At 51.3% G+C, this 14,724-nt stretch overlaps 1 protein-coding gene across 1 annotated transcript in view; it reads right to left on the reverse strand.

Annotated features, from left to right (window-relative positions):
* The window catches only part of LOC143782169 (SCO-spondin-like), a 557,899-nt gene that overhangs the window by 213,535 nt on the left and 329,640 nt on the right, over positions 1 to 14,724 (reverse strand). The window contains exons 43-51 of the mRNA XM_077269323.1: positions 13,225 to 13,352; positions 12,896 to 13,037; positions 11,968 to 12,123; positions 11,565 to 11,754; positions 11,384 to 11,486; positions 9,782 to 9,833; positions 5,388 to 5,508; positions 4,604 to 4,820; positions 1,613 to 1,754 (exon numbers count right to left, since the gene is read on the reverse strand). Of these exons, the coding sequence (XP_077125438.1) occupies positions 1,613 to 1,754; positions 4,604 to 4,820; positions 5,388 to 5,508; positions 9,782 to 9,833; positions 11,384 to 11,486; positions 11,565 to 11,754; positions 11,968 to 12,123; positions 12,896 to 13,037; positions 13,225 to 13,352 (1,251 nt within the window). The remainder of the gene's footprint in view (positions 1 to 1,612; positions 1,755 to 4,603; positions 4,821 to 5,387; positions 5,509 to 9,781; positions 9,834 to 11,383; positions 11,487 to 11,564; positions 11,755 to 11,967; positions 12,124 to 12,895; positions 13,038 to 13,224; positions 13,353 to 14,724) is intronic.

Consider the following 14,724-nt stretch of genomic DNA (forward strand, 5'->3'; position numbering starts at 1 on the left):
ACAGTCTGCCGGCCTCAACTCTGAGAATACACAGTCTGTCAGCCTCAACTCTGAGGACAGACAGTCTGTTAGCCTCAACTCTGAGGATACACAGTCTGTCCGCCTCAACTCTGAGGATACACAGTCTGTCAGCCTCAACTCTGAGGATACACAGTCTGTCAGCCTCAACTCTGAGGATACACAGTCTGTCCGCCTCAACTCTGAGGATACACAGTCTGTCAGCCTCAACTCTGAGGATACACAGTCTGTCAGCCTCAACTCTGAGGATACACAGTCTGTCAGCCTCAACTCTGAGGATACACAGTCTGTCCGCCTCAACTCTGAGGATACACAGTCTGTCAGCCTCAACTCTGAGGATACACAGTCTGTCAGCCTCAACTCTGAGGATACACAGTCTGTCCGCCTCAACTCTGAGGATACACAGTCTGTCAGCCTCAACTCTGAGGATACACAGTCTGTCCGCCTCAACTCTGAGGATACACATTCTGTCAGCCTCAACTCTGAGGACATACAGTCTGTCAGCCTCAACTCTGAGGATACACAGTCTGTCAGCCTCAACTCTGAGGACATACAGTCTGCTCCAGAGTAAGCCGGCCTCAACTCTGAGGACAGACAGTCTGTTCCAGAGTCAGTCGGCCTCACCTCAGAGGACATACAACCTGCTCTGGTGTCAGATGGCCTCACCTCTGAGGACATACAGTCTGCCGGCCTCAACTCTGAGGAAAGTCGGTCAGCCTCAACTCTGAGGATACACAGTCTGTCAGCCTCAACTCTGAGGATACACAGTCTGTCAGCCTCAACTCTGAGGATACACAGTCTGTCCGCCTCAACTCTGAGGATACACAGTCTGTCAGCCTCAACTCTGAGGATACACAGTCTGTCCGCCTCAACTCTGAGGATACACAGTCTGTCAGCCTCAACTCTGAGGATACACAGTCTGTCAGCCTCAACTCTGAGGATACACAGTCTGTCCGCCTCAACTCTGAGGATACACAGTCTGTCCGCCTCAACTCTGAGGATACACAGTCTGTCCGCCTCAACTCTGAGGATACACAGTCTGTCAGCCTCAACTCTGAGGATACACAGTCTGTCAGCCTCAACTCTGAGGACATACAGTCTGTCCGCCTCAACTCTGAGGATACACAGTCTGTCAGCCTCAACTCTGAGGATACACAGTCTGTCCGCCTCAACTCTGAGGATACACAGTCTGTCCGCCTCAACTCTGAGGATATACAGTCTGTCCGCCTCAACTCTGAGGACATACAGTCTGCTCCAGAGTAAGCCGGCCTCAACTCTGAGGACAGACAGTCTGCTCCAGAGTCAGTCGGCCTCACCTCAGAGGACATACAACCTGCTCTGGTGTCAGATGGCCTCACCTCTGAGGACATACAGTCTGCCGGCCTCAACTCTGAGGATACACAGTCTGTCAGCCTCAACTCTGAGGACAGACAGTCTGCTCCAGAGTAAGCCGGCCTCAACTCTGAGGACACAGTCTTCTCCAGACTCAGCCAGCCTCTCTTCTGAGGACGCACAGTCTGCTCTGGTGTCAGTCGGCCTCACCTCTGAGGACAGACACTGTCTCTAGTAGGGTAGTGAGCTTCTCCAGACTCACCGTATGAGCATCCGATGATCTCACTCCGCAGGTAGATGGCCGAGTGATACTCCACAGGAAGGAGGCGAAGGAAACGTGTCAGTAAGACACTATTCAACCCCTGTCTCACCGCCGTGTTACTGTCAGTGTTACCAGCAAAGATCTAGAACAAGAAAAAGAACAAACACTCAAGAGGAGGCTGGAGATAAAGACACACACTGAAGACAAGAGGAGGCTGGAGATAAAGACACACTGAAGACAAGAGGAGGCTGGAGATAAAGACACACTGAAGACAAGAGGAGGCTGGAGATAAAGACACACTGAAGACGAGAGGAGGCTGGAGATATAGACACACACTGAAGACAAGAGGAGGCTGGAGATAAAGACACACTGAAGACAAGAGGAGGCTGGAGATATAGACACATACTGAAGAAAAGAGGAGGCTGGAGATATAGACACACTGAAGACAAGAGGAGGCTGGAGATAAAGACACACTGAAGACAAGAGGAGGCTGGAGATATAGACACACACTGAAGACAAGAGAAGGCTGGAGATATAGACACACTGAAGACAAGAGGAGGCTAGAGATATAGACACACACTGAAGACAAGAGAAGGCTGGAGATATAGACACACTGAAGACAAGAGGAGGCTAGAGATAAAGACACATACTGAAGACAAGAGGAGGCTGGAGATATAGACACACTGATGACAAGAGGAGGCTAGAGATAAAGACACATACTGAAGACAAGAGGAGGCTGGAGATAAAGACACACTGAAGACAAGAGCAGGCTGGAGATACAGACACACTGAAGACAAGAGGAGGCTGGAGATATAGACACACTGAAGACAAGAGGAGGCTGGAGATATAGACACATACTGAAGACAAGAGGAGGCTGGAGATATAGACACACTGAAGACAAGAGGAGGCTGGAGATATAGACACACACTGAAGACAAGAGGAGGCTGGAGATATAGACACATACTGAAGACAAGAGGAGGCTGGAGATATAGACACATACTGAAGACAAGAGGAGGCTGGAGATATAGACACACACTGAAGACAAGAGGAGGCTGGAGATATAGACACACACTGAAGACAAGAGGAGGCTGGAGATATAGACACACTGAAGACAAGAGGAGGCTAGAGATAAAGACACACTGAAGACAAGAGGAGGCTGGAGATATAGACACACACTGAAGACAAGAGGAGGCTGGAGATATAGACACACAGTGCAGAGAAGAGAAGGCTGGAGATATAGACACACACTGAAGACAAGAGGAGGCTAGAGATATAGACACACTGAAGACAAGAGAAGGCTGGAGATATATACACACTGAAGACAAGAGGAGGCTGGAGATATAGACACACACTGAAGACAAGAGGAGGCTGGAGATATAGACACACAGTGCAGACAAGAGAAGGCTGGAGATATAGACACACAATGAAGACAAGAGGAGGCTGGAGATATAGACACACTGAAGACAAGAGGAGGCTGGAGATATAGACACACACTGAAGACAAGAGGAGGCTGGAGATAAAGACACACTGAAGACAAGAGGAGGCGGGAGATAAAGACACACTGAAGACAAGAGGAGGCTGGAGATATAGACACACACTGAAGACAAGAGGAGGCTGGAGATATAGACACACAGTGCAGAGAAGAGAAGGCTGGAGATATAGACACACACTGAAGACAAGAGGAGGCTAGAGATAAAGACACACTGAAGACAAGAGGAGGCTGGAGATAAAGACACACTGAAGACAAGAGGAGGCTGGAGATATAGACACACACTGAAGACAAGAGGAAGCTGGAGATATAGACACATACTGAAGACAAGAGGAGGCTGGAGATATAGACACATACTGAAGACAAGAGGAGGCTGGAGAAATATATACACACTGAAGACATGAGGAGGCTGGAGATATAGACACACACTGAAGACAAGAGGAGGCTGGAGATAAAGACACACTGAAGACAAGAGGAGGCTGGAGATATAGACACACTGAAGACAAGAAGAGGCTGGAGATATAGGTACACTGAAGACAAGAGGAGGCTGGAGATATAGACACACACTGAAGACAAGAGGAGGCTGGAGATATAGACACACTGAAGACAAGAGGAGGCTAGAGGTAAAGACACACTGAAGACAAGAGGAGGCTGGAGATATAGACACACTGAAGACAAGAGGAGGCTGGAGATATAGACACATACTGAAGACAAGAGGAGGCTGGAGATAAAGACACACTGAAGACAAGAGGAGGCTGGAGATATAGACACATACTGAAGACAAGAGAAGGCTGGAGATATAGACACACTGAAGACAAGAGGAGGCTGGAGATAAAGACACACTGAAGACAAGAGGAGGCTGGAGATAAAGACACACTGAAGACAAGAGGAGGCTGGAGATATAGACAGACACTGAAGACAAGAGGAGGCTGGAGATATAGACACACTGAAGACAAGAGGAGGCTGGAGATATAGACACACTGAAGACAAGAGGAGGTTGGAGACAACATGATGTTGTAGACTAGATGAGGCCGACAATAAGAGGAAGCTGAAGAACAGAAGAGGATGGAGACAGGAGAAAGCCAAAGAGAAGAGGACGCTAATGACAAAGGAACAATGGACAAAGAAACAATGGACACAAAAGGAGAAAGAAGCAAGAGGCAGGATGAAGACAAGAAGTGATAGGCAACAAGATGAGACAGGCGACAAGAGACAACGACAGAAGTTTAAAGAGAAATCGAGACATAACAAGATGAGATTTCCCTGAGAAATGGTGAACAAGCCCCAATAATGCTTGGGAGGCCAGAAGATCAGCGAGGCCTTTACACCCCTGGGATCTTCTCCTGAATTAGAGGTCTCTGGTGATTCGCTTCCCGCATTTTTTAAAAAAATGCAAATTTTTGGTGAAATTTGTAATGAATTTGATTTGTTACAATCACCATTTCTTTGCCCTAAGGAGATGGAGCAAACAGGTGTCACCTTACCAACAGAGGTCGCCTTACCAGAGGCTCCTGCCCGGAGTCGCCCCCTCCGCCCGTGTAGTTGTGAAACACAATCCCATCATTGCTGTACATCAGGCGATATTTGGTGACGTAACCCCCCGACTGCCGGCCCCCCTGAGAGACAACAGCGGAGATGAAGGTCGGCTGCAAGAAGTCAACTTGGAGGAAGGGATGTCTGTCTGAATCCAGAGGGCTCCACCCAGGGACAATGCTCAGGCTGAGAAAAAGGCAGAAAGGTAAAGTGTGCACCCCCACAAGCCTAAATCCAGATAATGCCCCCCGGGTCTCCATCCACCTTTTGTTTACATGTCCACGCACCCAGATGCCCCCGGACCTCCATCCACTCATAGTCTACATGTCCGTGCACACAGATGAAGCTCTGGGGCCTCCATCCACCCATCATCTACATGTCCCCTGACTCTGATACTGTCTCCCATCCTTCATTCACACATCATCTACATGTCCCCTCACTGAGATAACGCCCCCTGGTCCTCCATCCACCCATCGTCTACATGTCTCGACTGTGATAATGTCCTCCATCCACCCATCGTCTACATGTCCCCACACCTAGAATGCCCTCGGTCCTCATCCACTCATTGTGGACATGTCCCCACATCCAGACTAGACCTCTCTCTCTATCACCCACCAATTGTCCACAATCTCTGTGCCCAGATTATGCCTCCAGGTCTCCTCCACCCCCCTACTCCACACCCTCTACATTTACTCCTGGGTAATGCCCCCGCTCTCCTCCATCCTGGTGATATGAATATAACAAAGCACCTACATGTTTGGCACGATGTTCAGGCGTCCGGCATCTGGTGGGTTATTCTCCTTGTGCGAGGATGCACTCATCTGCTTGTAGTGTACCCGGCCATCTTCCAAGCCCAGAGGACCATCACATGGACCTGAGAAGACCAAAGGCTTATACATGGAGAACACAGCCCTCGCCTCCAGGCTTCACACAACGGATCTTCACCCCAACCCACAAGGACAGTCACACATGAGACCAAACCCTCTCTGGAGATGGATGATGCAGAACTTGCATCATCACTCAAACGGTGATGATCATCACTCAAACCTACAGTATGTCTGGTCACATGAGCTCACAGTCTAATCCTATCACTGGGGATGATATCACATGGAGTATGGGAAGAAACCAGAGGAAACCCACAGTACCAACCCATTAATGCATTATTTTTGAAAAAAAACACAAAACCTGTCGCACATGTTCTGCAGTCCTTCAGTAGTCAGCTATTTTTTGCAAATTTTACAAAATATGCAACATTTTGCATCAGAAAGTCACAAAACAGATGAAGCCAGAAAAAGCCCATTTTTTACTTTATCCAGATTTCACGACCTAAAACAGACAATAACAGTGAATACAAGACAAAAAAAAGAAAAGGGACTTATAAATCTCCATAAATGAAGGCTCGGACCCACAGACTCCATGTCTCTGTGATAGCTGCATGAGAACAGCCTTAACCGGAGTCTGAACCCCACGGCTCACAGACACCCCTTCATGTCCTCCCTAACCCGAGTCTGGACCCCACGGCTCACAGACACCCCTTCATGTCCTCCCTAGCCGGAGTCTGGACCCCACGGCTCACAGACACCCCTTCATGTCCTCCCTAACCCGAGTTTGGACCCCACGGCTCACAGACACCCCTTCATGTCCTCCCTAACCCGAGTCTGAACCGCACGGCTCACAGACTCCCCTTCATGTCCTCCTTAACCGGAGTCTGGACCCCACGGCTCACAGACACCCCTTCATGTCCTCCTAACCGGAGTCTGAACCCCACAGCTCACAGACTCCCCTTTATGTCCTCCTAACTCGAGTCTTGACCCCACGGCTCACAGACTCCCCTTCATGTCCTCCTAACCGGAGTCTGAACCCCACGGCTCACAGACACCCCTTCATGTCCTCCTAACCGGAGTCTAGACCCCACGGCTCACAGACACTCCTTCATGTCCTCCCTAACCGGAGTCTGGACCCCACGGCTCACAGACACCCCTTCATGTCCTCCCTAACCGGAGTCTGGACCCCACGGCTCACAGACACCCCTTCATGTCCTCCTAACCAGAGTCTGGACCCCACGGCTCACAGACACCCCTTCATGTCCTCCTAACCCGAGTCTGGACCTCACAGCTCACAGACACCCCTTCATGTCCTCCCTAACCCGAGTCTGAACCGCACGGCTCACAGACTCCCCTTCATGTCCTCCTAACCCGAGTCTGGACCCCACGGCTCACAGACACCCCTTCATGTCCTCCTAACCCGAGTCTGAACCGCACGGCTCACAGACTCCCCTTCATGTCTTCCTTAACCGGAGTCTGGACCCCACGGCTCACAGACACCCCTTCATGTCCTCCTTAACCGTAGTCTGGACCCCACGGCTCACAGACACCCCTTCATGTCCTCCTAACCCGAGTCTGGACCTCACAGCTCACAGACACCCCTTCATGTCCTCCCTAACCCGAGTCTGAACCGCACGGCTCACAGACTCCCCTTCATGTCCTCCTTAACCGGAGTCTGGACCCCACGGCTCACAGACACCCCTTCATGTCCTCCTTAACCGTAGTCTGGACCCCATGGCTCACAGACACCCCTTCATGTCCTCCTAACCGGAGTCTTAACCCCACGGCTCACAGACTCCCCTTTATGTCCTCCTAACTCGAGTCTTGACCCCACGGCTCACAGACTCCCCTTCATGTCCTCCTAACCGGAGTCTGAACCCCACGGCTCACAGACACCCCTTCATGTCCTCCTAACCGGAGTCTAGACCCCACGGCTCACAGACACCCCTTCATGTCCTCCTTAACCGGAGTCTGGACCCCACGGCTCACAGACACCCCTTCATGTCCTCCTAACCGGAGTCTAGACCCCACGGCTCACAGACACCCCTTCATGTCCTCCTAACCGGAGTCTAGACCCCACGGCTCACAGACACCCCTTCATGTCCTCCTTAACCGGAGTCTGAACCCCACGGCTCACAGACACCCCTTCATGTCCTCCTAACCGGAGTCTAGACCCCACGGCTCACAGACTCCCCTTCATGTCCTCCTTAACCGGAGTCTGGACCCCACGGCTCACAGACACCCCTTCATGTCCTCCCTAACCGGAGTCTGGACCCCACGGCTCACAGACACCCCTTCATGTCCTCCTAACCAGAGTCTGGACCCCACGGCTCACAGACACCCCTTCATGTCCTCCTAACCCGAGTCTGGACCTCACAGCTCACAGACACCCCTTCATGTCCTCCTTAACCGGAGTCTGGACCCCACGGCTCACAGACACCCCTTCATGTCCTCCTAACCCGAGTCTGGACCCCACGGCTCACAGACACCCCTTCATGTCCTCCTAACCCGAGTCTGAACCGCACGGCTCACAGACTCCCCTTCATGTCTTCCTTAACCGGAGTCTGGACCCCACGGCTCACAGACACCCCTTCATGTCCTCCTTAACCGTAGTCTGGACCCCACGGCTCACAGACACCCCTTCATGTCCTCCTAACCCGAGTCTGGACCTCACAGCTCACAGACACCCCTTCATGTCCTCCCTAACCCGAGTCTGAACCGCACGGCTCACAGACTCCCCTTCATGTCCTCCTTAACCGGAGTCTGGACCCCACGGCTCACAGACACCCCTTCATGTCCTCCTTAACCGTAGTCTGGACCCCATGGCTCACAGACACCCCTTCATGTCCTCCTAACCGGAGTCTTAACCCCACGGCTCACAGACTCCCCTTTATGTCCTCCTAACTCGAGTCTTGACCCCACGGCTCACAGACTCCCCTTCATGTCCTCCTAACCGGAGTCTGAACCCCACGGCTCACAGACACCCCTTCATGTCCTCCTAACCGGAGTCTAGACCCCACGGCTCACAGACACTCCTTCATGTCCTCCCTAACCGGAGTCTGGACCCCACGGCTCACAGACACCCCTTCATGTCCTCCCTAACCGGAGTCTGGACCCCACGGCTCACAGACACCCCTTCATGTCCTCCTAACCAGAGTCTGGACCCCACGGCTCACAGACACCCCTTCATGTCCTCCTAACCCGAGTCTGGACCTCACGGCTAACAGACACCCCTTCATGTCCTCCTAACCGGAGTCTGAACCCCACGGCTCACAGACACCCCTTCATGTCCTCCCATACCCGAGTCTGGACCCCACGGCTCACAGACACCCCTTCATGTCCTCCTAACCGGAGTCTGGACCCCACGGCTCACAGACACTCCTTCATGTCCTCCCATACCCGAGTCTGGACCCCACGGCTCACAGACACCCCTTCATGTCCTCCTAAACCGAGTCTGAACCGCACGGCTCACAGACACCCCTTCATGTCCTCCCTAACCCGAGTCTGGACCCCACGGCTCACAGACACCCCTTCATGTCCTCCCTAACCGGAGTCTGGACCCCACGGCTCACAGACACCCCTTCATGTCCTCCCTAACCGGAGTCTGGACCCCACGGCTCACAGACACCCCTTCATGTCCTCCTAACCAGAGTCTGGACCCCACGGCTCACAGACACCCCTTCATGTCCTCCTAACCCGAGTCTGGACCTCACGGCTAACAGACACCCCTTCATGTCCTCCTAACCGGAGTCTGAACCCCACGGCTCACAGACACCCCTTCATGTCCTCCCATACCCGAGTCTGGACCCCACGGCTCACAGACACCCCTTCATGTCCTCCTAACCGGAGTCTGGACCCCACGGCTCACAGACACTCCTTCATGTCCTCCCATACCCGAGTCTGGACCCCACGGCTCACAGACACCCCTTCATGTCCTCCTAACCCGAGTCTGAACCGCACGGCTCACAGACACCCCTTCATGTCCTCCCTAACCCGAGTCTGGACCCCACGGCTCACAGACACCCCTTTATGTCATCTCACAACCCTTCCACTCTCCACACATCTTCCAATCTGTCTTACCATCTGGTTTCTCGCCTCATCCCACAGATCCTGATCTCACATCAATAATGGTCGCCTGTTTCACCCTCACCATTCCCTCACCAGGACCGGTCCTCACGTGTCCATCCCACTGATCGCACAGATTCACTATCCCTCAGTATCGCCCATTGTGGTCTCTTCTGCCACCGCTGAACCAGACTTTCAATGTTCCTTACCCTCTTAATCCACCTCATGTGGGTCACTATGTGGTCTGTACATATTTACCAGGTGGGGAGGAGATCTCTGGTGTCCTGGACTGATCCGGTCCTGATTGTCCCTATGATAGAAAACACAGGACTGATACTGGTATCTAGGACTTTATTGGTTTCTCGTGGAAGATGGCAAGTAATGATGACGGGTCAACTACAGAAGTATCAGGAGTTTCTAGATCAGCGCCACTCTGTGTGGTGGGCTTCATTAGTGCGGGGACATGGTATGGCTCTATAGTCCCAGATAATGTAGGATAGTCTTACTGCCCATGGATATTTCTCTGTCCTGGAAGATGAGCTTCTTGCAAAACGCTTGATACAAGAAGACATTCACCTGTTTACATGAGAAGAGAAATCTGGAGGACCCTGGTCTGTGACGCGCCACCAAGACTTGCTGTATTAACACGGGACTAGCGCTCTTCTTAGCACTGGGAGCACTGGACTAGGGTTATACTTAGCACTGGGAGCACTGGACTAGGGTTATGCTTAGCACTGGGAGCACTGGACTAGGGTTATACTTAGCACTGGGAGCACTGGACTAGGGTTATACTTAGCAATGGGAGCACTGGACTAGGGTTATACTTAGCACTGGGAGCATTGGACTAGGGTTATACTTAGCACTGGAAGCACTGGACTAGGGTTATACTTAGCACTGGAAGCACTGGACTAGGGTTATACTTAGCACTGGGAGCACTGGACTAGAGTTATGCTTAGCACTGGCAGCACTGGACTAGGGCTATGCTTAGCACTGGGAGCACTGGACTAGGGTTGTGCTTAGCACTGGGAGCACTGGACTAGGGTTGTGCTTAGCACTGGGAGCACTGGACTAGGGTTGTGCTTAGCATTGGGAGCACTGGACTAGGGCTGTACTTAGCACTAGGGTCATTGGGTCTAGCACTGTGCTTAGCATTGGGGTCACTGGGACTAGCACTGTCTTAGCACTAAGGGCACTGGGACTAGAGCCGTGGTTAGAACTGGGAGTACTGGACTAGGACGTGCTTAGCACTAGGAGTACTGGACTAGCACTGTGCTTAGCACTGGGAGCACTGGACTAGCACTGTGCTTAGCACTGGGAGCACTGGACTAGGGTTGTGCTTAGCACTGGGAGCACTGGACTAGGGTTGTGCTTAGCACTGGGAGCACTGGACTAGGGCTGTACTTAGCACTGGGAACACTGGACGAGGGTTGTGCTTAGCACTGGGAGCACTGGACTAGGGTCATGCTTAGCACTGGGAGCACTGGACTAGGGTTATGCTTAGCACTGGGAGCACTGGACTAGGGTTATGCTTAGCACTGGGAGCACTGGACTAGGGTTGTGCTTAGCACTGGGAGCACTGGACTAGGGTTGTGCTTAGCACTGGAAGCACTGGACTAGGGTTATGCTTAGCACTGGCAGCACTGGACTAGGGCTATGCTTAGCACTGGGAGCACTGGACTAGGGTTGTGCTTAGCACTGGGAGCACTGGACTAGGGTTGTGCTTAGCACTGGGAGCACTGGACTAGGGTTGTGCTTAGCACTGGGAGCACTGGACTAGGGCTGTACTTAGCACTAGGGTCATTGGGTCTAGCACTGTGCTTAGCACTGAGGGCACTGGGACTGTATGAAGTCGCCACTCACCTGTAGTGTGATGGGTGTACCAGGTGGTGGGGTGGGGATCCTGGCCCACGGTGGACTCTCTGCTCCGTGTGTACTGACAGCAGGGTGGCTCTCCTCTTCCTCTCTGAGGAGCAATGAAGAGCGGTAAGCGGAGCCTCTTTTCCCTGCATTCTCGACCCTGCTTTGACTGTTCACTTCTCACCTCCATGTGATGTTGGGGCTGGCAGTGCTATGGATCCCAAACACACATCCCACCTCATCGGCTCCATCAGCACAGTCCAGGTGACCGTCACATCGCTGTGACACCTCAATGCAGTGACCGGAGGATCTGCAGTAGAACTGGGAATGATGGCAGCCCCACTTTGCTGGAGACAGAGGGGACGGAGCGGTGCCTGCCCTCCGAGAATGGGGGAGAGAATGATTATAATCTTCAGCTATCACCCCTTCATATTTAATCTTTGTGTTAATTAGTACTTACCCCCCATTACTGTGCCCTTGTCATGAATGGGTATCATCAAGAGGACAAGGGTCTTTCTATTGTCTATCAACCCTAGCACTTCACTTCCTGACCAATCCCCCACATATCCCAGATACTGCGACATTACCACAATAGATCTCGTCTGACTGATCTCCACAATCATTGATTCCATTGCAGACGACTCCGAGAGTCCCAGCAGGGACACAGTGACCATTGTGACACTGGAACTCCCCCACACGACACTGGTCCCCGATGTGAGGAGGTGCGGAGGGTCTGACCGGCACTGTAGGGGAAGAATGGGGGTCAGTGATAGCGATAACAGGAAGAATGGGGGAGTCCTATTATTCACTCCTCAGGGAATCAGCGAAAGGAGGTATATGGAGACCCGTGAAATTCTGCGTTAATGGGGCAGGGGTTGGGGGCTGCCAACAGATTAATACCTGATCACATCCCTCATTGATTAGCTACAGAGGAATCACAGAAACATCCCTCTCTGGAGAATCTCAAAATCCCTCCCTGGATGACCTAAGCATCACTCACTCTCGCTCTCTGAAGGACCCCAGAGTCTCTCTCCTGCTCTGGACGATTCGAGTGTCCTCATCACTTGAGCACCAAAGCATCTCTCTCTAAGCAGGACATCAGCATGTCTCTCTCTGGAGGACCCGAGCATCTTCCTCTCTCTGGAGGAACTGAGTCTCTCTCTAAGGGACCTGGGTGTCTCTCCCCCTCTGGAGGACCCGAGTGTCTCACCCAGTCTGGAAGACCCAAGCTTTTCCCTTTCTCTCTCTGGAGGACCCAATGAGCATCTCTCCCTCTCTAGAGGACATGAGTGTCTAGCTTTATGGAGGAATCTATCTCTATGGAGGAATCTATCTCATCTGGAGGACCTGATATGACCCCTTCAATAACTAAACATCTTATTGATTTCAGTATGGATTGTGTAATGGCTAATGTCTTCTCTGGAGGTGCTGTAATTTTTTTGGCAGCTCACATATGATGTGACCCCCCTCATGCCTTCCACATTGGTTCAGAGCTCTGCCCTTATCACTTTTTACCTTCTCCACAGCCCAGCAGCTCCAGGCGCATGAATATTCTGCCATGATAATCCTGCGGAAGGATCCGGATATACTGAGCACTGATCACCGCCTCAAAGCTCATGGCAACAGGTGTGGAGCCATCAAAGTTACCCTGGAAAATCTACAAATGTAGAGAATACAAGTTGCAGACAGCAAATGGAGCTGGAGGAACACAGATGTCCATCATGCCGCACCTTCCCACAGCTCTCCTTATTTGTATCCTGCTCCCCTGATGTTAGCGGAGGTTCAGGACTTCACTCCCCAATGGTCATGGCGATGGCGATTATCTCCCCATATGCGGCACTCACCTTGGTCTTCGGCTTATGGTCGCTCTTTATCTCAGTGTAGTTGTACCAGATCTTCTGGTCAATGCTGAACTGAATTTCAAAAGTGGTTACAAAGTAATCCGAGGAGCCGGCACCCTGAGTCACGATCCCTGCAACACGAAAATATCTCATATTATGGCTGACACCTGAGAGCACACAAAGAGGAGCAAAATATAGAAGTCATATAATACAGGAGGGCAAGACGTAGGTCACATGTTACACAACGCAGGTCACACTACGCAGGCCACAAGACAGGTCACACGACACAGGGCACATGATCCACCTGCTGCTCAGGGCAGAAGTGAATATGTAGTCCAAACATCAAGGGCCAGAACTGAAGAAAAGTCATAAATAATGATCCAGAACATGACACACAACAACAGAGGCTGAAAAAAAATAACACATCAAAATGTTAGAGCCATGAGAAGGCGGCAGAACAGAGAGAAGACGAGGGAAATGGATAGAAAATCGGGAGAACAAAGAGAGAAGATGGGGAGAACAGACCGAAAACACAAGGGAAATAGAAAGAAAATGGGGAGAAGAGAGAAGATGAGGGTAATGGAGAGAAAATGGGGAGAACAGAGAGAGAATACGAGGGAAATGAAGAGAAAACGGGGAACAGACTGAGAAGAAGAGGGAATAGGAGGAAAATGGGAAGAACAGAGAGAAGACGAGGGAAATGGATAGAAAATCGGGAGAACAAAGAGAGAAGATGGGGAGAACAGACCGAAAACACAAGGGAAATGGAAAGAAAATGGGGAGAAGAGAGAAAGAATACATGGGAAATGGAGAGAAAATGGGGAGAACAGAGAAAGAATACGAGGGAAATGGAGAGAAAACGGGGAACAGAGTGAGAAGAAGAGGGAATAGGAGGAAAATGGGAAGAACAGAGAGAAGACGAGGGAAATGGATAGAAAATCGGGAGAACAAAGAGAGAAGATGGGGAGAACTGTTGTGAATTCCGTTCTCGGACTCCCTCCTGTGGTCATGAATGGTACTTTGGTTAGTTCTGCTCTTGGACTCCCTCTGGTGGCTTTGAGCGGAACTGCTGGTCACTGAGGTTGGCTTTGTCAGCTGCTCTCGTTTATTGCCATGTTGGCTTCCCTATTTAACTCCACTCAGATCGTTACTTCATGCCAGCTGTCAATGTTTCAGTATTGGTTCAGATCTCTCTTGGACTTCTCTGAGGACCTGTCTACTCCAGCAGAAGCTAAGTCTTTGCTAGTTCATTTGTTGTTACTGCTTCCTGAATATATTTCTTAGTACTGCCAATTTCTAGTCCAGCTTGCTATCATGATATTCCTTTGCTAGCTGGAAGCTCTGGGGTGCAGCGTGGCACCTCCACACCGTGAGTCGGTGTGGGGAGTCTTTTTGCTTACTCTGCGTGGTTTTTTGTAGTCTTTTGTGCTGACCGCATAGTTCCCTTTTCTATCCTCTGACTATTTAGTGAAGTCTGGCCTCCTCTACTAAAACCTGTTTCAT

Source organism: Ranitomeya variabilis, chromosome 6 (genome assembly GCF_051348905.1).
Source record: "Ranitomeya variabilis isolate aRanVar5 chromosome 6, aRanVar5.hap1, whole genome shotgun sequence".
Taxonomy (NCBI): domain Eukaryota; kingdom Metazoa; phylum Chordata; class Amphibia; order Anura; family Dendrobatidae; genus Ranitomeya; species Ranitomeya variabilis.